Raw genomic sequence first — 23,815 nt, 5'->3', positions numbered from 1 at the left:
TGAACTAGGCAGCCCTCGTTTCAAATCTCAGAAGGAAAGATTCCAGGCAGGATATTATCAGACAGGAGGAAAAAAATGGATGGAAAATGCTAACCCTGTAATCCAAAGTAAATATAATGCAGGGAGCAGTAGGAGAGTGGGAATACCAGCAGTCTCATGAATCAGGCACCTTGACAACTACATGAGATCACATGTGGCATTCACTTCAAAACTGAGGTACACATCAAGAAGATGGGTTCAAGCTCCTGCAAAGCTTGTGAGAAGTCAGATCTTTCTAACACAGCAATTTCTGTAAAGCGAGTCATCACCATGCAACAGAGCTGAGATCCTTCAGGTATCTACCACAGAATCACTCTGAAACTCAAAGTGCTGTGGCAGGAGCGAGGCTTAGTAGCCCATTTGCAGCACCACAACTACACAGCTATACTGCTTTCAGAGTCCACACTGCCAACACCCACGTGGTGTTTCACTGCAGGCTGTGAGGGTATAGCAGGCTTAGGGATGCCTTCACCATGCACAGTGTCCCATTGCATGATGTAGACACTGTATGTCAGGCTGCCCACTTGTGCCAATAAAACATGTGCATGACCTGTATAAATTCTGCCAAAATTCTTCATGGACTTTGTGCAGTCACTGATACTTCTCTTTTTTGGGAAGGCAAACCCATGTTTGAGAAGACCTGAAGGACAGTGGAGAGGTGGAATTGATTTGTTTTAGTGGCAGGAATTAAGGGGGTCATTGTTATGTCATTCTTATAATTTTATTTTTTTTACGTGCTCATTAGATTTTTTGATACCTGCTTTTTTGGGGGTGGCCACAACAAGATACCCTAGCCCAAACGGATTTGCGGAAAATACTGGCCTGTTTCACTTGTGTTCAGCAAGTTCCTTTAGAGTGTTTCAGGTTGGGCACCACAACCCCTGACCTTTTCCAGGAGAACCAAACCAGAATTAAGGACTAGGTGTCATTAAAGAAATAATCCTCACTGAAGTGAACCTGCTCTGCAACTAATGAAATTTTCTTGTTGCTGCATTTTAATGTTGCGTAGAAACTTTCTCTCCCCCTCTCTCTCATTCCAGGATTACCTCGGCGCTTGTATAGTTCTGACTGCAGCTGTCACTTCCATCACTGAAGGGCCTCACTCGGGGTTTGTGGGGCTAGGTCTCCTGTATGCTCTGACGGTATGTACCAAGGCAAAGCATAAGAACTTTCAGACCAATGTATTAATTTTATAATACTTTTAAAAATACATATACAGGGTTATCTTCCAGCTTGCTTAATCTTGAAAAAACCAATCTTGCAAATAATGGATTCGAGCCAAAGCTGAGAGAGTTCAGGGCAACTTGGACTTGCTTCAGGTTTTATGAGCCAATTAAAAAAACACAACCATTCCCAGGCCCTGCGTGCTCCCAAGCAGAGCAGGAAAATTAAGAATGCGTAAGAGGACCTGCTGTGCACTCTGTTTTGCACAACACAGTGTTGGTTCCGCCTGTATATGGCAAAACCTGCCAGAAAATACTATTCCACAGATTGTCATAACCTGGGTAATCTTTAACAAAAGACCAAATAAAATAATTGCTGAAGAATCAGAAACACCAGTTCTGCCTTTGGAGGGAAACTGCTCAGATGCCCCATATTGTCCATGCAATTCTGAATGGATTTGGGGATTGGGACCTTTGGGGCTGGTGGGCATGGTTCATCATGACAGGCAGCAGTAGGAAAGCAGAGGAGATGGGGTTAGGAATGAGGAGATTTTGGTAGCACGCTAGCTGATTCATTTTGACATCATCATTCTCACTGAGCTATTTGAGCTGAGTCATGGAGAAGGAACAGTGGTTTCATGTAGTAGGCTATAAGAGAGGCTGAGAGTGCATCACGAGCACAGAGTGAGTACAATCTCCACAGTAGAAATATCACTGAATCAACCACGAGAGTAGGGACAAAAGCAGAATGAGGATAGTGGCAGGAAGAATTTTTTAAATCATGGCTGGCATGGCAAAAATCTCGCTGCTTTACGGCACTGGTATGAGGGAGGGATATGGGTATGGGTCTAACACTGAGATTTGGCTTTGCACATAAGTGCTGGCAAGCCCATGGTTACAACAGAAAGTTCTCAGCAGCTGCCTTAGGGTAGCCTTAGATCCCCTTTGTGCCGCTGTTGCAGCAGTGTGAGAATCTGCCAGCAACTAAGAATCAGTCCCAGTGCTTCAACTTCACTCTGAAAACATTCCTGGTAATCCTGCTTCATTAGTGGAGATCTGGAAGCGCCAGGATGTCTGCATTATCTTTGGCTTCTTTGTACTTAGTCTGTGTTTGCAAACGGATCATTAGTGTAAATTAGCCATGTGCTGAAGTTTGGCAGAGCAGAAGAAAAAATGCTGTAGTCACCAAGTGATTACCTGTCTCTCTCCTGCCCCACAATAACACTGATGAAATTTTGAATGCAGTTGGATCATTACCCGTGTCCCCTGACACAGGTTTTGTATCATTTCTCTTTGGAGCTAGGAGAGGGCTGATGTTTGGACCTGGATGAGAGCAATCTGTTTGTACCAACATTGTGTTTACAGTAGACATCCATAAACTTATTCTCTGCCCTTGTATAAACACTGCCAACTCCCTTGCACAACTGCGATGAAGGTTGAAATAATGGGTAGAGCCATTCGGATGCCAGGCTCTGTTATCAAATCTGCCAGATCTATGATTGCAGCCGGCTACTCTGCAAGCAGCAGTTCTGCAGAGTGTTTAGCTTATCTGCAAACGTATCCATTTCCATAACTTTCTGACTCAAAAGCTGGACACCGATTGAGTGGGTTTCTGAAGAACAAAGAAAATAATACCCCCTCGAGTAACTCTGTCTTAAGCATAGGTCTTATTTAGTGCATGCCTATTGCATCTGTATTAGGTTATTGGAAAAGAAGTGGGGCTGGATGATTTATTCATAATAAAGTTCTTATTTGGCAGATTCAGCAATCTCCTACAAATAAATGGCAAAACCTTTCTCTGAATATATTTGTGTACAGGATGTTTTCACTGTGTTAAGTTTCTAAACCTTTATTCAGGTATGTAAAGTATCTCAATTTTTAAAGGTGCTTGGCAATCAACTGTTCCTAGTAAGATCAGTGTTTCTTTCTTATATGAGCACCTAAATACAGACTTAAGAATGTTCAGGAAATGTTTAGGAAATTGCTTTATAATTTTTAGCCTTAAATAGTCAGTCCTGACTAGAGATCAGTTTCACTAAGCTACTGGGTATTGTTAGACAACTAATTATCAACTATTATCTACTACAAGTAATACCTTTACTATTGATCAAATCCTTTTCATTACAAATGGGGAAAAAAATCAAGAAGGAAGTACCACTGAGCCGATAATACATTTTTTCTGATATATTTCTATGCTAAAAACACTCATATATTCCACAGAAAAATGAATTATCTAAATATGCACAGACAGAAACAGAAATGAAATGCCCATCAGATCTTTTCAATATATTTGTAAATAGTGAGCTTTCTTAATCCTTAGTTGCAGTCTTTGAAAGATTAGAAAATGTAATATTTCCAAACAGCGCTTCCAATTTTGATTTTTTCCTGTGTTTGTGTGCTTAAAGAAGATGCCTTTCAGTACTGATTACTAGATGCTGAGAACAAGAGACTGCCTTAATAAGTCACATCTTCAGACTGTAGGTACAACCTTTCCATAGTTCTCCTTCAAAAAACAAGGATGAGAATACCAAGCACTGAATTACTATGTCAGGGTTGTTCGTGATGGAGTACAACTGGCTTATTACATATCTGATGCTGTTGCACTGTCTTGAACTGTTATGACATCAGTAAGAGACCCACTGTGCTGAGTCAGGCCAAAGACTTTTACAAATTTATCCAACGTTTATTCTCAAACAGGTAGATGAACAGACACAAGGCTGATCCCTGTCTTTGCTTTCATTTTGTGATGCAGATAACCAACTATTTGAACTGGGTGGTGAGGAATCTGGCTGATCTGGAGGTGCAGATGGGTGCAGTAAAAAAAGTACACAGCTTCCTGAACATGGAGTCGGAGAACTATGATGGCTACTTGGGTATTGCACGCTAATCTTTTTGGTTTTTAATGTGGTAATGTGAAAGCACAGTAGACTTGGTCATGTAAAATGTATACGACTCTTGGGCCAAAACCTGTTCTCATTGACATGTCGGAACTCCCACTCATCTGAGTGACAAGGATAGCCAAAAGCAGCTATGAGATAGGTAGCTCATGATAGTCAACATAAAAAAAAAAAACCTACCAAGTGCCAGGGAGACAGAACATGGCTCTGGAGTACAATCAGAAAGTACCAGGGCACAGTTATAAATGGGATGAACAAAACATCCATGTAGATATTTAGAAAACAAAAATACGGATAAAAATTAGAAATGCACCATCAGTCACATGCTTCAAAATCTCTGATCTTTGCAGCAAATGGGGACTACAGGACAGGGTCATGTTGGCAATCAGACCCCAGCAACTTCTCCCTGAACTGCACATTGGTGTTCATACTCCACATACTTCAAATTGGCTTTGATTGGTATTTTAGAAGTGCTTGAAGCGCAAGACCAAAAAGGCTCGCAGGTCAGCAAGCTTCCCTGGAAAGCCAAGCCCCTCAGTCTGGAGACAAAACCTGCCTGCGTATTTGCAAATCAGGAAGAAATATGAGCTGTGATAATGTCAACAGCTCATGTTGTAGGGCAGCAACAACATCCTTCCTTGCACTGCCCTTCCTGTGCCGGTTACTGACCGAAGAACATGTTAACACTGTGCTGACACTACATTCTTCTCTGCTCATTTGGCTTCTCCCTGTTTCATTGCCAAGAACCACTTTAGCATCTGCCCTCTCTTCTTATGTGTCAAGATCTGGAAGCTAAGCGCTAACATGCCCAGCAGGCAGTTCCCAGCTCCCCCTTGGCAGGGAACTGGGACTCCATTTCTCCAGCGACTTCAGGAAGGGAGAGAGGGGGGGAAGGGGAATGTCATAAAGGGTGACCCTCAATAACATTCATTTTGGTTTGGTTTTCTGTAACTATTTCAGATCCCTCTCAAGTCCCCAAAGACTGGCCCCAGGAGGGGGAAATCAAGATTGAAAATTTGTGCGTTCGATATGAAAACAACCTGAAGCCTGTTCTTAAGCACGTTAAGGCGTATATCAAACCAGGACAAAAGGTACCGTGTCAAGCAATTCCCTATCATCCTCATTCTGGAGCAGATCCTTCCTTATTCTGTTTTCTTTTCTAAGGTGGCAGAAGAGCAAGAATAACAGCAACTTGCAGTGACAGCTATATGCATTGATGGTCCTCTCTGAGGTCCCTGGGCATGGGTCAAGAAACTTACACTGATGACATCTTATTCTTGGCTGGGATCAGTTTTCTTTCTGAGAGTCCCCCTTCTTTCCAAGTCCATCTCCCTTGCATAGAGTGAGCCTAGGTGGCCAGACGAGATTAGATGAACACCAGACTGGAACTGAGTAAAAATGCAAGAATATCTCACATTTCAGCATATAGCATCATTGGACTCCAGGTCAAAATGCTGAAGTTTCAAAAATGGTCCTGGGTCAAGTCCTCACGATGCTGAGAGGCAAAAAAGAGGAGTGTGCTTGCTGTGCTGTTTTGTTTTTTTCCCTGGTGTCTGCCACTGGCCATGGGGAAGGACCTTTCTACCCACCAGTAGGGCAATCCAGTCCAGCTTTCCCAAAAGGACTGCAACTCTGATTTACAGCTTCGCTCTATAAGTAAGTAACATCTTGCTTTCTTTTGCAGGTTGGGATCTGTGGTCGTACTGGCAGCGGCAAGTCATCCCTCTCTTTGGCTTTTTTCAGAATGGTGGACATATTCGATGGTTAGTTTTCACTGGAGTGTGTTGTCACTCCTGACCTGCTCCCCCCTATTTCTTCAGGAGAAGCGAGGAGACTTTTTGATAGTTTATATCCTGGCTCTCTGGCTCAGAAGATACTTGATTAGAATGGGGCTTGTCATGCCTGATCCTTCAAAGTACAAAGTGTCCCATTGTGAGTAGCGCTTGGTTCTTCCAGGAAATGTTACGCACAGATTATACTTCTAATTTTTTTAAATTTTTTTTGCGTATGCTCTGACAAAACAATATGCCATTTTTGAGATAGGAGGAAAAAATATGCAACTCTCTGGGACCTCTAAATTTCTCCCTAAAGAATAACTGCATTAACTTGTGATAGCTGTCAAAATATTAGCAGAACAGAAACTACAACTCAACAAGTCCATTCCCTTGATATTTATTTTTTATTTTATTGTGATTTCCCACAACTATTGCAGAAACTGACTGAAGGTTTTGGAAACATTTTGCTATGTTTTCACTCCTGCAGCATTTCACTCTCCCAGCTAATTGGCATGAACTGGTATGCAGCAATATGCACCCTGGCATTTATAATACATATATATGTGTGCTGTTGCGGGGAATATGGAAACCTACTGGAAAGTCATCCTTTTGTTCCAAAGATTTCCATGTTTCTAATTTAGCCATTATGCATGGAACATTTGCCAGGGAAAACCCAGTAGGCTCTAGGAGGGTAAGTAAATCTGATGCAGCAAAAGCAAAACTTGCTTTTGTTGTGGTTCTGTGCCTATATGTATCTATGGTAATAGGTTTATGATTCATGACCGGGGTTCCTGGATATATAAATAGTGCAAACAAATAATAATTATGTTTATGGCCAACTTTAAGTTTCCTTCTACTTTAATCTTCTTTCTGTATCTTTTCTTTGTTTGTTCCTTCTGTATCCCTGATTTTTCTCAATGAGAATGCCTAAGTCTTTTCTAATCAAGCTCTCTTTATCCTTTGTGCACATCCCTCTCTCTCTCAGCTAGACCCATATTTGGCCTCTATGCTGGTCCCATTCTGGGTGGAGTCCTGGCTCTAATAAAAGTTACATAACCAGATTTCGAGTAACTTTACTGGAGCCAAAATTTCATTCATGTTGTCCATCTTGGTTCCTTACGTCTCTGTTATTTCTTTAAATTTGTATGTGTCCATTTTATTCCCGTACTCTCACTTCTTTCTTTGTTCTTTAGTGTCTCCCTTTTCTTGCCCTCTGTTCAAACTACCTCTCATTTCTCTTCTGTCTTGCTTGGCCGCCTCTCATTACTTTCCCGTTTTCCCAACTCCTCTTTAATTTACTTTTTCCCATAGGTCCCTTCATCTGCTCTTTTCTTTTCCTTGAGCACCCCGGCTTCCATCAAAAATGCATTCTCCTATTCCCAAGGCATGCCATATTAGTTTTTCTCTCATTAGTCCACCTCATCTTCTCCTAACACTCTCTCGTGTCTTCATTTGTGAAGAAAAGGAATTGCTTAAGTTTATGCAACCACCTATGTCTCATGCTGAAGTCTTATGACCTGATTCAGACTTTCTGAAAGTCTGAAAACAATTGGACTTTGCACCCTACAGATGAAATCTTAGTTCCTCTGACCATCTAACAAAAGCATAAGACTATTGGTAGTCCAGCTAAGTGGGGATTAAGTCTTTCATTGGAATAGGGCCACACAGAGTAACCTACAAAATGCAGTGTCATGACAATCGGGAATGACAGAAGAGGCATACGAGCACAGCTTTGAATATCCATGTATTTGCCAGTTCACAGTTAGGTTCTCGCTGTTGGGAGAGAGAACTGATGAACTTAATGTTGGGTACTTCCCAGGGAGGAGTGCAGCTGCCCAGTGAAGTAATCCACAGGGAAACTGCAGAAGTGAGCCTGATGAAAATACCCCTTACCATACCCTCATTCAGTTTGCCCTGGCCCATCCCTTCCCCATAACCCAGAGGATGTTCCTGTGTCCAGGGAAAGTCAGTGGGGTCAGTAGTTCCTCGCTTTTGTTTGAGGATTCAAGGGAAGAAATTCATTCTGCCCTTGTCACTCTCTTCTACTTACAGAGCAGCCAACCAGTTTCTCTTGGACTTTTCCCCCATCTCCCTCGCTTGAATATCAGCAGTTGCCACACTCAGCACATCATAAATCAGATTTTCAGATGAGATCCATATGCTCACTGAGCTGAAGTAGTGACTAGAAAAGGAAGTAACTAGAAGGAAAAATCCTCTAACTTTACCAAGTATCCCAGCTGTTGCAACAGCTTCTTATTAGGAATGAACTACTGGGTTGAGCAATTAATGAGACTGCTTCCAGTAATCTTATGCTAGCAGAACAGTATGTGGCTAATTCACAACCAAATACTCAAATGAAACTGAGCTGTAGGAACCAGCATGAATGGTATTAAAATGCCTTGGAGTAGGACATCCTTTTTGTTTTTCTGATCTTGTTAAAAAGTTAATGCTACCCCATTCCTTCTAGAGTCTGAAGGATAGTTTTGACTCCTGGTGTATTGATTGCAGATACATACATATATTATGCAAAAGAAATTGTGCACAATATCAAGTTAAATATCTCCTGCAACTGTTAAAGTCAAGGGGAACAGAGAAAGGCACAGGACGTGGCTAATTACATAAGTTGCTCTTGTTCTCACTCTGTTCAGCTGTAAAGCTCAGGTTGCCCCCAAATAAATTATCCTTCTGGTGTTATCATTAATCACATAGCGTGGAAGCCACGTGTTTCCTTTGAGGGTGGGGGGGAGGAAAACAGAGAAAGAGAGCAAGGCAACAGTGTCACTAATAAGCTGGGTTCCCTCTGGCTTGTGTTACTGCGTATATTCACTTTCCCCATGTTTACATGACAGTGCTGAGAGATCAGAGAGGCACGCTGCCTCATCATCTGCAGTCCAGCCTAAACTAGCTGTTTTATCTTTCTGTCCGCTACCTGCAGATCACATGCTTTGTGCAATTCCCTCACATACCTTCTGCATGTTGTTTTAAACAGGGAGGATAGTGATTGACGGAATAGACATCAGCAAATTGCCTCTTCATACTCTCCGCTCCCGACTGTCCATTATTCTCCAGGATCCAATATTGTTCAGTGGCTCCATCCGGTAGGTGTATGCCATCAGGGGGTGACAAGCAGCATTGCATGGCGTGTTTGTGATGGGCGCTGTGGAACAGGAACGGATGGAAAAGGGAAGGACCCTTCCTAGCTCAGTCCAATCTATCTACACAGCCTGTCCAAGGGAAGTCAAGTGACATACACAATGCCAAAATGTTCCTTAGCAGAAGACTGAATGAACTGTAATTGCAGTAACAAGACCCCTGTTATGGTTTTCTTTGCAGCTTTAATTTGGATCCAGAATGCAAATGCACCGATGATAGACTCTGGGAAGCTTTGGAGATTGCTCAGTTGAAGAACATGGTCAAGTCATTGCCAGGAGGCCTTGGTATGTCTGAACCAAGTCTCTGGGAACATAGGCCAATAATGAAACTGTGCGTGCATGAGCATGCACACATATAAACAGATACATGGGATCTTACACTCTGAACCATCATGTAGGAGTTGACAGGCATCTAATGAATATTCTGTCTCTATACTAGAGAGAATATTCTTACTAAAAAGCTGAAGAGTAGTCTGGTTTTCCACTCATTGCAGAAAAATCCTGCAGCACCTCAACATCACAGTGGGGTGACTAGCAAAGACTTAAAAAAGAGCAGGTTTACCTCCACTCCTTCAGCAGAATCTGGCTCTGCCAGCAGAGCTGTAGCTCTTGTCTAGAACACCGACAGAGCATTTTCCTTACCATTTCAGATCTGGTTCATGAAGGAAACGCACATATTTCCTTCCATATTAAGTGTATTTCATGTTATTAAGATAATATCCTGCAGCTACCAGATTTGCTAACTATTTGTGCCAACTTTTTGCTTAATGATACATTGCTCCTTTCCCAAAAAGCTGTGCTCACTTTTCTTGATATCACTCCATTCCAGTGTTCAGTCAAGATTATGCTTATTGGCTTTTACAGGGATTTTTCTTGACCTTGGAGCAGTGCACAAGCAGAGCTTTCATGATGGCCACTCAAAATCACTGGGTCCTGATTGTATGAACGTACAGCATTTCAGTGGTGCAACATTCAAAGTAACTGATTTTATTACAGATGCAATGGTCACAGAAGGAGGAGAGAACTTCAGTGTAGGGCAAAGGCAGCTCTTCTGTCTGGCCCGAGCCTTTGTCCGCAAAAGTAGCATTCTCATCATGGATGAAGCCACAGCTTCTATTGACATGGCCACAGTAAGTATAGCAACTAGCACCATCGATGCATGGAGCTACTAGAAGAAGAGGCATCTTCCCCAATGTCAGCCATGAGTTCTCTTTAGCAGAAAAAACTGACAGCTTTTTTGTTTTTCTCCTGTGTTTGGTTTCAGCCATTGCTGTTGATGTGTTTTGGGGAGTGATGCTTATGGTGAGGGGAAAAAAGACAAAATGAAATGTTTTAGAAAATCCCTGCTTTCACAGGTGTGGCATTTCATTACTGAGAATCTGGTGTGCAGATCAGAGGTAGTATGGAAAGTGATCCTCTCTCTTATGTGCTTGAAGACACATGAATTAAAATGTAAAAGGATGAAGTAACTGAAGTAAGCCTTTTCCTTTGACAGGAAAACATTTTGCAGAAGGTTGTGATGACTGCCTTTGCAGACCGCACAGTTGTAACAATAGCGGTAAGTACTGATGCCAGCAAATGCTCTTTCCTCATTCCTCAGGCAGTTAATCTTGCCTTTCACCAGTTAAACATCACTATATAAAACTAAAAACATCACAAAATAAAACTAGAACACAAGAATATTCCCAGATACTAGAACAAGTCAAGACACATACAATCAACCTGAAATTTTGCAGTAAATGCTATCTTGCTATCAAGTGGGCCAAACTAAAACACTTAGATCTGAAGAAGGACTTTACAGGGAACAGCAGCATCTACACTGTCTCCAAGAAAACTTGAAGTCATTCTCTCTAAAAAATTTAAACCGAACCCATAGGCTAAAACATTATTGAAAGTTGTGTCAAAATCTAGATTTGATGTTTGCCTCTGAAGTCTATGCATTTATAGTGCCTACAGTCATGGCACAAATTTATAAAAGGAGATGAGATTTCAAAATCTGTTCGGTGTGGTTTCTCAAGTTATCTTTTCTCTCTTTCAGAATAAAAAGTTGTGTTTATGATAAAGGTTTTAAAAATTGGAATCAATGGGAATTGCTCAAAAATTAGTATCTGTTCAAATAAGGGTTTATATTTTTTCCTGTTTTTCTGCCATTTCTAGTGCCCAAAAGTTCCATATATCTGTGCAAGTGTGCAGACGTACATGCATACATATACATGCACACACATGCACACACATACAGCAAATACTGTTAAGAATAGTTCCACCTTGTGACAGCAGGCTTGCTCGACAAACAGATGTTTTATCCATGAGATAAATACGTATTTCAACAGCTGTTTCATTTGCTTTGCCTGGAATCTAGTCCTGTGGTTAGAGATTAGAGTTATGCCTCCTGGACCCTGGTTTCAAGTCTGTCAGTGACTAGTTTGTGTCAGGCAAACCACTTAACCTAGTTCATTTACAATAGGCTCTAAGGTTCTTGGATGTGTAAATGCTGATGATGCTAGTGGCAAGCATATTCTCCTTCAGTTACATGCTGTTCAAATTTTCAGTATTGTCCTTCTGACTACAATCTCACTTTTCTTTTGCTTTGCCTTTCCAAAGCCAGTGTCTCAAGCAAAATAGCACACGTTAATATTTAGCTTTCTTCACAGAGTTGGCTTCATTTCCTTCCTCGCTTCCTTCACGGCTGTTCCTTCCTTCGCCCACCTGTTTTTCTCTTCTCTTTTCCAGCATCGCGTATCTCACATCTTGGACGCCAATATTGTCCTAGTCCTTTCTGAGGGCTTTCTAGTTGAATGTGACACTGCCTCAAACTTACTCCTCAAAGAGGACGGCCTGTTCACCACTTTGGTGAAGACTCACAAGTAGACTCTCTCAGTCCACACTGTTCACGAGACTTCTGGCTCTTTGGTAGTTATTTTTACCTCTTTAGTTCCCTTTCACTCTGCTTCCTTTCTACTGCACAGCTTCTGAGACGACAGTGCAAGAATGTGTTTATTGTGTTGTTCCTAGGTTTGTTTAATTTCGTGACTATTTATGCTAATCATATCTAACTGAAGCTTAGACACGCAGCTAACATTGAATCTATCATGTCAAAGAAATCTACCCCATAAAGTAATCCCTGACCTTCAGCCTATATAGTGAAATACCACACTTTTAGAGTTCATTCTGTCTACACCTGACTGGCTGTATTCATACGCATTGAAACCAAACTCAGCCTGCTTTCATTCCTGTTCCCTGTGGGGCTAAACTATCGCCTGTAGCACACTCAAATTTAATCTCAGAGGGAGCTGATTCATTTACAGAAGGAGACAGCCCAGGAATGCCCTAAGACAGACGCAGAGTAGGCAGTCGGGGTACAGAGACCAAGGAGCGGAGCAGGATGCTAAGCCACATGACAGTGCAGGCATAGCCAGGATGTTTCTCGCCCATATTTCCTAAAGGGGAAGATGTATTTCAGCGGCGCCGTAGGATTTATTCCAACAGCTGGGCTGTCCATAATGGCAATTAGCGGAATGAAAGTGAAGTGCGTGCTTAAGTATTTTCAGGCTTTGTGGCAGAGGCTGTAAAGTAATTGGAGATCTCCTCAGATTAAAGATATAGTACAAGGACCTACTCCAAATACCACTGTAAACAAGGATAGCCTTTCACCGACTTGGTATGCCTTGTATTAGGCCCATTAATGAACTGCAGTGAGAATTATCATAACAAAAATGTCTGTATGCTTTTCTTTATGGCAGCATCGGGTTCACACCATCCTAACTGCAGACCTGGTCATCGTCATGAAGCGAGGGAACATTTTAGAATATGATACGCCTGAGAACCTACTTTCTCAAGAAGACGGCATCTTTGCTTCATTTGTCCGGGCTGACATGTGAAGAATCACATGATGCATTTCAATAGCTTATTTTTAAACAAATGAAATGCAAATATTTTCTATTCAATGTAACATCACTTTTACCTTTTTTTTTTAGAGCTTCTTTCTTCACACTTCCGTCTTCCAAAATAATAAAACCTATTGCAATACACGTATGCCTCAAAGCAATAAAAATGTCACTTCATTCAAAAGCTATTAAATTTCACACACACACACACACACACACACACACGCACACACACAGAGGCAGAAGTTTTTATTTCCTGGGAATTTGGCATTTTCCCTAGACTTTTTAGTGACTTTATTTTCTTTTATAGGAGCAAAAGAATGCACTGTTCTTATAAACTGCATATGTTATGCTGGAACCGGCAATCAAATCGTGCAGTTTGTCAAGGAAATGAGAGATCCCCAGAAGCATTCTGTCCCTGGAGGGGAAAAATTAAAAAGAAAAAAACAAATCTAAACCCATAACACTTGGGGCAATCTGCTGCATTCCAAAGGCATAAACTTTGCTCTTCAGGTTGTAGTGGAGGAGCAGTGAATGAGGGAAAGGAATTTCATCAGAAATAAGGAAATTCTTCCTGTCCTTCACTTTAGTTAGCACACTATAGTTGTCACAGTACTATTTTTCAGTGCAATGGTGGCTTATCCCTACAGTCAGTTCCTAAATCCATATTTGTTCTGCAGATTTTCTTCAATCAAAGATGCAAATCATCCTATAATTATGCACGCTTTGATAGGCTTATAGAGGAATTTTGTACAGTATCTTAAGACTTTGCATTAAAATTCATCTGAATTTATAAACTTGATATTAGCCAACCTTTTAAAGATGCCCACTAAAATATTCTACTTAAAATGGCACGTAATTAGCCATGTAATTGTTTTGTATGTCTTTAGTCCTTCACATTATTTTTTATCCTGGGACAACCTTTCTTTTCTTTTACACATTTCTGGCATATCTCTAAATCGGATCTAGTCCAAGAAGGTATGATTTTCAAATTAATACTATGTCTTCAAGAATTTAGGTGAATTTAGATACATATTTACACCACACTGCTTTGAAAAGGTTGCCTGCACTTGACTAACGCATATGGCTAGATTCTGAACCGTGACAACTGCACATTGGACAGTAAACCTCCAGAAGGAGTTTCACTCACATACTTCCAAAGGCACAGCTTGAGACATCAGCTTCACTAGTAGTATTCAATGTGATTTTTATTCATCTATTGTTATAACATTTAGGAAGAACACTAGGTGCACTTAAGCCTCTTTCTAGTGTAATTAAAAGAACATAAGGCACAGTACTTGTAAAAAAAATGCTATGAATTTTCAAGAAGTTGTAGGACTTAAAATTGGGATTATACTTAGTCTGGTAGTATAAAAATGATACAGTGGTTTATCTTTTTTTTGGGGGGGGGGGTCCATCTTAACTGTTGGAAATAAAAGCTGTGTGACACAACTAAACAAAAAAACTCAGTCTTAAACATTTTATGAGGGGAAGTACTTCTCTGATTTCCCTGCCTACTGCTGTGAAAAGTTTTTGCTCTTTTCTGGATTAATTCCCTGTGTTGACCTTTGTCATACAAAGAAAATAAAAAAATAAAGCAGATGTTTACAGCGGAAGTGCATGTTGTTACACAGATTTCAGATCCAAAAGGCCAAAATCATTCTTGATTTAATTTCATTGTCTTCTGTGAAAAGCTAATTGGATTCATTGCTGTCAGACTCAGTCAGTATGAAGATGAAGTACAAATAACTTTGTTTATCTGTGTATCTTTGATGACGATGCAATCCTGATTTATTTTAAGTGGTGCCAACTAGTTCAGTGACATCCAAGTTCCCACTACACTAAATGCCTCCGTGGGCCTGGGATTGTGTCAGGTATCTTGTAGCACTTAAGAGGGCCCAATAATTAGTACCTCTTTCCTCTGACATTTGTTCCAGAGCCATTAGAGGTGTAAGAAGCACCTTCTTTGCTCATCCATCCTTCCAGAGCTATAGAACTTAACACTGCTGTTTAAACATGTAGAAAAGAAAATATATTATGGGATGAGAAAAACCTACCAGCACGCTTCATTCATTTTGATGGAGGTGTGCAGGAATATTGGCCCTAGTATTACGTTAACCATGGTCAAAGCATTTGATGATCATTGCAGCGTATCCCACAGCTGCCTAGGAAGTTTAAAAGCACAATTCGCTTCCTGAAGCAATTAATCCTATTCAACATACACAAATCCCAAGAGAGATAGCAAACATAAACCAACTGCTATAGACATACCAGATCTCCTCGTGTTATAGCCACTGTGCATATGACGCTATTTATTCACCAAGGCCTTAGGCTTAACTTTGCTTTTTTGTGTTTTCCTGTAATGGAGGAGAGTGTTCCCAAGAGTCGCACAGCTGTTTTTTTACTAAGAAGGGTGCAGGAGGGATGAAGTCTTTGAAACAAATTTCTTTTTTAATTTCATGTAAAGTTTTTTAATGCCTCCCCTTTAGGAGCAGTTTCCTTAGGCTGTGGCACATACATGGTAAAGGGAACATCAGCCTGGAGATTTTGCTTCTTTGACTCTTGTCACACTGCTGCTTCTGCCGGTCAGCCCTTATTCTCTTGCCCCAGCCTCCTTGCTTTTTTATTGCCACTATCTCCTTATATCATACCCTCTTTGAGGCTCCTGCTTGTATCCCTGAATGCGCCTTATTCTGCCTGTGGCCTCCCACTCCTTCCTGATTTAGCTCCATACCCTCTGCTCCATTTCTTCTCTGACACAGCTCTGCACTCATTCTCCTTTCCCCTGGCTTTCTCTAGCTTTCTATCATAACTCCCCTCCTCTTCGGGGGGACACTTGCTCTAGTGTCATCATGTTTTGGGGTTGGTTGGGGTTTTTTTTTCCCCAAGCATTAAACTAAGCAAGCTTTCATTATTGTGATATTATGCTCTAGAACTATTAAGTTCTTTTACAAAGGACCTTTGAATGCAAACACCAGCCATGTGTACATTTCTTTTGACAGCGGAAAATCATCTCTGTGAGAGATCCTAAATTATGTTTCTCATCATTTCTTTTTCTGTTAAGTGTTTCTGTGGCCGAAGAAGCAAAATAGAAGGAGTAAGATCCCTTGTTGCCAATCACAGAATCATAGACTCATAGAATGGTTTGGGTTGGAAGGGACCTTAAGGATCATGTAGTTCCAACCCCCCCTGCCATGGGCAGGGCCACATTCCACAAGCTCAGGTTGCTCAAAGCCAACCTGGCCTTGAACATTTCCAGGGAGTTGGATGCCCCATCCACAACTTCTCTGGGCAACCTGTTCCGGTACACAGCAAAGAATTTCTTCCTAATATGTAATCTATATCTACCCTCTTTCAGTTTAAAACCATTACCCCTCGCCCTGTCACTACACTCCCTGATAAAGAGTCCCTCCCCATCAAGTACTGAAACTGCTTGTGCAACTGCTTGTGGAGCCACAACAGTGTTTCTTAACCTTTGACTTGCAACCAGTGGATTATCTTTCCCATTCCTTGAGCCGGGTCTAATGGCTGGCACAGATGAGACTGCTCCCTTCCTCTGTGTTGCCCTTCATCAGCCTCCTAACAGCTAGCTGCTCGTTATTGCTTCTTCTAAACTAGAAATATCCCATACAACCTTTGTGTTTATTACTGAGCCAAAACTTAATTGTGCTGGGAAACACACTGTAGCGGTTTTAAGCAGTTCTTGAAGCAGGTCCACAAGCCTCTGCTATAAAGCAACGCTGTTGACAGGTAGCAAGGAGAAGCTTTTCCCTCCTCAAGATCCAGTGCTTAAAAAAGATCTCTCCATCTATTCACTGTGCTAGGGATCTACATCAGCACAGTGGACGCTGAGATTCATCTAAGGTGAATAATTTTGATGACGTTTTCCAGGCAATCACAGTTTGAAAGATGATGAGAATCTCCTTAAGAATAGCTTTGCCTGAACCACTTTTGTTCTGCTAATTGTTATTTACGCTTCAGGGATTTTGGAAGCATGACAATTATTTGGACTTGACATTTCAAACAATACAGTTACCAAATAGGAAAGTTGTGCTGCTTTTTTTTTTTTTTTTTTTTAAGGAAATAAATTGTCAGTGGCTGTGAGGATTCCTAATTCTGAGCTGAGTTTGTTGCTGATTTTTTGTAACTTCAGACTTGGTTTAGATTAATACTATATGTTATTTCAAAGAGTCCCGTATAACTAACTGTTCATATTCCTTTTGCTTTGTTATGACGACCTCTTAAAACCACCTGGATAAGTTTTCTATTTGGTAGACAGTGTGTTGTCTGTGTGTGTGTGTGCTTACAAACAAAACCACACATGCTACCTTTTATTCTAAAGAAGCATATGGTACAAGCAACTCAAGGTTCATTTCCTTTCTGTTCAGAAGAAAGGTTTCTAAGAACAGAAGTATGCTTTTTCCAATGCCAGGCAAAGGTCCACGTCACATCAGTCAATGGGATGATTTGCCCGCTGGAGGTGCCTGTCTCTCACCCACGTCTGCAGAAGGAGTCCAGGCAATGACCTTGAACTAGATGTCTGCCTTTTCGATCGCTAAATTTATAGCCTCAGGGAGCCTCTGAGAGGTAGAGAAAGACAAACAGTGGGATTTTTAGCCATGTATAATCCGAAGAGGATGCACTGATCCACCGACGTTTCCTGCAAGGCAGGAAACTTCCCTATAGAAGTTTGGGATAGCTCTGACAAGCCAGGGGCAAGGCAAAGTCTGCAGGGAGAGATGATTGCTTTGTGAGGCAAATTGATATGCAAAAGAGGTATCTCAAGTGTTTGTAAGCTCCAGTTTCATTGCAGACCTGAAAAATATCTTTCTTTGCAAGAGCATGCCTGCCTTTCCCAACTGTATCATTCAGCTGAAAGAATATATTATCAAAAGCTTCTCAAGCACTTGGAGGAGCCCCTTTTAGGTCAGTGTAAACTAACAGAACATCTCTGCTATAAATTAATACACCTCTACTGAATTCAGTTAGTACCAACATGAATATGGCCCAAAGGATTTGGCATCTCATTATATGTAAAACCTCTAGCAGCAAAAAGTAATTGTATTGAATTTTGTTTTCTTAAAATACAGATGACATCAATTTTAAGTGTGGTCAGGTAGGTCTCTTAAAAATTCTTATTCAATAAACTGTTTGATTTAATTAATTGTGTTCTTTTTGCTCTTAAAGCAATGGGCTCTATTGCTTTGTTGTGAAAAGGTGCCAATACATTCACATACTGTTCTGCTAACGTGTCATGAGAAGCTGAAGGAAACATCACACATACATTTTACACAAGCTATGTAGGCATTTATCACAAATGGAGATATAATGTATTTGAGGCAAACAGCTACCTTTATAAAAAAGCTGTGGACAAGGGCCATGTTTTCATTATCACGTTTCCATTATCTAGTGGCAAAAGTTGGAGTATGTTTCCCTTGCGAGCACCACGGCCCAGCGTCCCCAGTGTGACACTGCCAATAAAAATCAGTTCTAAAATATCTAGTGAAACCACAGCGCTACTTGTTAAAATCTCTCTGGTGCAATGATTCTCCCATAAAATGTGTTTAAAAGCAAAAATTAATTCAGCACATTTACTATTTTATATCCTCACGTAGTATCTTTTTGAAAGAATAATTTAAAATTAAAAATATGTTATGTAAATTCTCTGATAGGAATTAAATGATGGCATGTGAAGAGCTCTTTAGTTTCTTTGGAAATAGATCCATTCAAAGGCAAAAGTAAGAGAATACTAAAAAAAAGTCTGAAAACAAAACTGTAAAACAAATTCTTCATTGCCCTGCAAACATCCCAATCATTTCCACATTGGTTTTTTACTGCTCTGGTTTTTCTCCACCAGCACTAACCTCTGTGTGGAATTGTGGGGAAAGATTATCAGGTTTTCAAATTATCAAAAAATTGTTGTGAGGCAGAAGATCTCTGACTCTTACAAATCAGCAGTGTGCTGATGCTGTTTTGGCAGGACAGTTTAAAGTATTGGCTTGTACGAAGCTGTGGAGTTCAGAGAAGCTTCCAAAAGTAATCCTTCAAGAGAAGAGAGATTTTTAGAAAAGTCTTAATCTATTTACTACATAGTTATTATTAATTATTCACTATTGATAGCATCTGCTGCTAGATGCTACCCATGCAAACATAACAGACATTCCTGGCAGGAGCTGTTTATTTCTCTAATACAATAAGCCACATTCTGAAGAGACTATAGACAAGCAGTCATTTAAAAAAAAAAAAAATATATATATATATATTAAAAAAAAATTGGTTTCTATTTGGTGTAATTGACATTCATCATGTACAAGATGCCTTCTTTCATTTTCATTGAACACAGAGATTTTCATCCCATGAACTACTATATAATAATGCAGCACTGAGCTCACATGTTACCACGTTGCACATTTCACTGCCCAGTGCATTCATTCCCATGTATGTATATTACATGGTTACACATCCCTTGGATAAAAGGTATAAATAAGTACTGAACAGTGCCAGCTAGCACTGCCCATAAGAGTGTCTCATAGCTATTCCCATGACATTTCTTAACTCTCCCTTTAATTTACTTCAGGGTTTTCTGGCTGTACCAGCTTACATCCATAAATATCACTTAAATGTCCAGTAAAATATTTAACCATGTAACTAAGGAACTAATGCAGCTTAGTGTAAATGACATCGTCCAGAACCACCACCCTTCAGTATCACAGTTACAGATGCCCCAAAGCAGCATATTCTTTCAAAAGCAGAAAGTTAGAGATTCATATTTAATGGTTATATGTGTTTTTATCATACTAGCTAGATTAAGCCCTCACTTTTTCAGCAATACTAGCCATGACCATTAGTCCTCTCCATCAGAGGCAGGAATGTGAGGTTCTAAGAGGCTCTGAGTACTGCAGATATTCGTGGCTGAAACATTTGGGTTTGGGGCCACCTGCAGCAGAGATATCAATCACTGGTAGACAAGGGGACCTGGAAGCACAAAGATGGAGATAGAAAAAAATTCCATTCACAAATCAGAAGACAAATCTCCTTCAGCTGGTGGTACAGCCCTCCAAGCCAGCTCCAGGCTTCTCAGAAGAGGAGACAAAATTCTGTTACACTACTCTGAGGCTGAAGCCAGCCAGAAGCTTTCTGGCTCCTGCTACACAAGAGGAATAAGCAGTTTGGACAAGGATGGAATGAAAGGCCCTTGATACCCTCAATACCTGGCTTTGTTGCTCCAGATAACACCAGAAGAAAAGGAGGAGAGAAATGGCAGCTATCGTTTGTCCCAGCAGTAGGAGTACATACCCTCTCTTAGTTTCTGGGGTTTTGCTCCTCCGGCACTTTGCCACCAGAGGCAGCTTTACCTGTTCCTAGAGCCAACTCTTAGGCTCTACCTACACTGCTAAATAAAATGGGAAAAGTGGCACAGCCAACTTGTGAGAGCATCCATGTGTCTAAAACCACAGCTGTCCCAAAATAAGGTTGCCTTGTCCATCCTGTGCATTTAGACCAGTCTCTGGACCATGTTTGGGGCATCCCACATCCAAGCTGTGCCTGGTTACTGGGTGGGAGGGTGCCACCCGACACAAGCCAAAACCCTGCCATAGAAGAATTGGAGAAACAACATTGCAGTGGAAGATGTTTTAAAACATTCAGGTATTAGACACTTTGAGATATCACTTAGTGAGGAAATCCCTGCCCAACAAGACTTAAAATCCAAACATTGTGTGGAAATCCGGGATGAGACTGAGCAGAGGGAAGAGGGCAATGATACCAAGGAAAGTTCAGAGCCATGCCTGGTTGCTGAGGAGTAGGTTAGTAGACCTTGCTTTGAGACTCTCTTGAGTTTGGGAACAGCTCAGATGTTCAGAGAGCTCTGCTGTTCTAAGTGTAGTCTGCTATGGGTAGACCTATGGGGAAAAAATGGAGGAATGCAAGAGAAAGGTGCTAAGGAGTCCAAACCCTCATTTACCTTTTCCCCAATGCCCTGGTGATACGAAGTACAGCACTAAAGCTTCCCACCAGCAATTTCACGCTAGCTGCAGGAAGCCACCTTGGCACTGTGCTGCAAGTTAGGAGCTTGTAGGAAGTCCTCCTACACTGTGGTTTTACCCGTCAGCGAACTTAAACCACTTGATGCCTCCATCGGATGACTGATCATAAGAGTTTGGCAAAGAGTGGGAAGAGGACTACCCACATCACCACCAGTTACAGGAGGCAAAGAGTTCACATTGCTACTCAGCCTATTCTGAGGTTGGTCTGGCCCACAAACTCAGAAACGAGAATCATCATAGAGAGATGAATCAGCAGCCAGTTCTTCCACAGGAAAAAAAGTCATCAGGGAAAAAGCCAGCAAGCCAGAGGGGAGAAGCACCTAAGGGAAAGAACACTCCAGTGAATTAGCAACACAGCTAGAGGCTTATTATAACCATGTTCAACCTACCTAGAAACTGATTTACAGCCTTGCCATAAATTATGGCATGGGGAGGCAAAGAAACAATCCCAAACCTGTCTCTTCTCAGAGCCTTAGAAGAAACTCCTGCTCCAGGAAGGGGCAGGTAACATGACAGACGTACTTCAGAGCATCAGGTATCAGAAAAAGGCTGTACCGCTTTGACTATTGCCATCTCACATTGTAGCAGCGACTGACTTGGGTAAGTCCCAGATGTGACAGTACAGTATTTCTGTACTTTGAACTAAGGCTTAAACTGAAGTATGTGGGAGCTAATATCTGCCGTGAACTGAAAAACGAGAGGATTACCTAGCTTTGCTGGCCAGGGATACCATGACCTAGAAGGCGGACTGGGTAAAAGCGGTGCCAGTGTTCCTGATACAGAGGCATCATGACAGGCTGAGTGTCTGTAGCACTGAGGCTCAGCAAAGTGCAGCCTTTGGTTTTCAGCCTGCACTATAAGCGAGACATCTGGGAAGAAACAAACACACAGCTAAAATTAAAGACAAAGGTAGGGAGATCGAGAAGTAGTGTGGGGCTGCAAGAAATCTTGCTGGGTTTTGCGCAAGGATTTAATATGATGTGGTCATCTCTAGAGGGAAATGAGGCTAGGGCTTATGGCAGAGAGCGAATATAAGGTATACCCTGGAGCACAAGGCATTTCTTTCAACTACCCCTTTCTTGGCTCACACATGTCCCTGGAGCAGAGGTGGAGTTAGGGAAACAGAGGCTAAAAGACGTTGGATTTCATAAATCAGATGACTGTAGGAACCATGTAATTTGGGTGTGATAATCTGTCCTTTCTTCTCCCCCCTCCTCCCCCCACACTGCTGACCGTGCAGGAGGCCAGGGGCTGCAGCCCCAGCCCAGAATGGTTCCCTGCCTGCTCTCTCATGCTACAGGGCTGCATGCATTTCTCTAGCACCGTGCCCTCTCTCACAGATGCATGCTGGTGGCCCATGTGCTGACCCTCTGCACTACCAGGGGAGCCCACAAAGGACAGCAGCGCTTCCTAGGATTGCCCACAGGAGCCAGCCAAGGAGCAGGTGTTGCATCGCAAGCAGCAGCGGGGGCCCAGCTCTGGACGGGTTTGGCTGGAGTATCACTGCCCACCAAGTCCACGGAGCCAGCTGTGAGCAGAGCTAGTCTGAAGTCAGCCTAATGCTGTTCAAACTATAGCAAGCTCAGACCTGCCTGGAGAGCTAAGGACATGCTCTAGGGCATACAGCTGCTGCCAGTTAAGACAGTTCACCCAAGATGATGTGGGTGTCCTTCTTCCCTGTGCTACGCAGGGAGCAGATACAAAGGTAAGGGATACCTTTGATGTGGCCAGCAGAGCCCATCAGGTCACTGAACTGCAGAAGCTAAACCGCAACATATCACCCCATCTGTTACCTGCTGACTACGTGCAGGGGGATAGAAAATACTAAACTCCTGGTGACAAATGCACCAGACCCCATTTGTCAGCACTGGAAGTACCATAACAGAGATTTACAGAACTACCAACATATTGCTAGCTTTGCAGGCGGTCGATAGCCTGCACCCCATAGCCTGACACACACAGAGAAGTCAGAGTGCCAGATTTCATCAAACAAGGCTGATACATCATTTCCAAACCAGATAGTTTTAATGGGAAACAGCCTCTCTGCCAGCAAACCCACAGAACATTTACAAACTTCAGTATGTAACTTAGTAATATTGGATGAGGGGCACTAGTTACTTGTATTTTGATGATGAAGGCTATTTTTGTTCTGCTGCTCTTGCATGAAACAGAAAAAAAAAGCTGGTTCAGGGTAACAGATGCCCTTAGTTTGCAGTTTCTGCTCTTTCATGTTTGATGGATCTACTGCCAGTTCAGCTGGGGAAGAGTTCATCCATGCTATCCGAATATGGCTTATCAGCTTTGTGTCTTTGTGGAAGCCTCGTGCTGAGTGCATGACATCTCTGGACGCCTGCAAAGTCATCCTATCTCTAAGCTAAGATTAGAATTTCAAACAAAACTTGTTACGAAGCAGGATTTTCTAAAAGGGGCTGGACACAGCTATAATGTGGAAATTTCAGATTCATGTCTAAGCACATTACTTAATCCTTTTTTAGATAGGCATAATTGTAAAGTGATATTTACCATAATATCAGTAACTCTTGTGGGTGGAGGGGAAATGAAACAGCAAGAAGGGAGATGCATGATGGGCCGTAACAAAACTGGACTCAAACCTGCCATCAATTCTGATCATTTTTTGCCCAAAAAGGCTGTGTTCACAGCACTCAGACACTATGTTCCTTACAAAATGGGTTAGGAGACATTTTGGGAGATTTTCCCAGCTATTACTTAAATCTCAGGCTTAAATGTGCATGTGGCAACCAAGCAAGTATTTAAAAGGGCAAAGGGGAACATTTTTAGTAGCTGTCACTTTCCAGAGCATATTCATACACTGTAACTTGTGGAAGTGGATGCTGTGCTC

The 23,815-nt window shown here is 41.7% G+C and overlaps 1 protein-coding gene across 9 annotated transcripts in view; it reads left to right on the top strand.

The window, feature by feature from the left end:
* Positions 1–14,526, top strand: part of ABCC9 (ATP binding cassette subfamily C member 9) — a 77,085-nt gene extending 62,559 nt beyond the window's left edge. For 6 of the 9 annotated variants that reach the window (XM_052788776.1, XM_052788782.1, XM_052788781.1 and 3 more), the window contains 9 exons: positions 1,080–1,181; positions 3,955–4,075; positions 5,060–5,190; positions 5,784–5,862; positions 8,864–8,972; positions 9,208–9,311; positions 10,023–10,156; positions 10,522–10,584; positions 12,767–14,526. In XM_052788776.1, the coding sequence (XP_052644736.1) occupies positions 1,080–1,181; positions 3,955–4,075; positions 5,060–5,190; positions 5,784–5,862; positions 8,864–8,972; positions 9,208–9,311; positions 10,023–10,156; positions 10,522–10,584; positions 12,767–12,904 (981 nt within the window). In that variant the 3' untranslated portion in view covers positions 12,905–14,526. Of the gene's footprint in view, positions 1–1,079; positions 1,182–3,954; positions 4,076–5,059; positions 5,191–5,783; positions 5,863–8,863; positions 8,973–9,207; positions 9,312–10,022; positions 10,157–10,521; positions 10,585–11,756; positions 11,937–12,766 lie in introns of all 9 variants that reach the window. The other 3 variants (XM_052788784.1, XM_052788775.1, XM_052788780.1) reach the window with 1 other exon arrangement.
* Positions 14,527–23,815: the final 9,289 nt, after the last annotated feature.

Source organism: Harpia harpyja, chromosome 6 (assembly GCF_026419915.1).
Source record: "Harpia harpyja isolate bHarHar1 chromosome 6, bHarHar1 primary haplotype, whole genome shotgun sequence".
In the NCBI taxonomy this organism is placed as follows: Eukaryota; Metazoa; Chordata; class Aves; order Accipitriformes; family Accipitridae; genus Harpia; species Harpia harpyja.
This window is presented reverse-complemented; position numbering and strand designations above follow the sequence as displayed.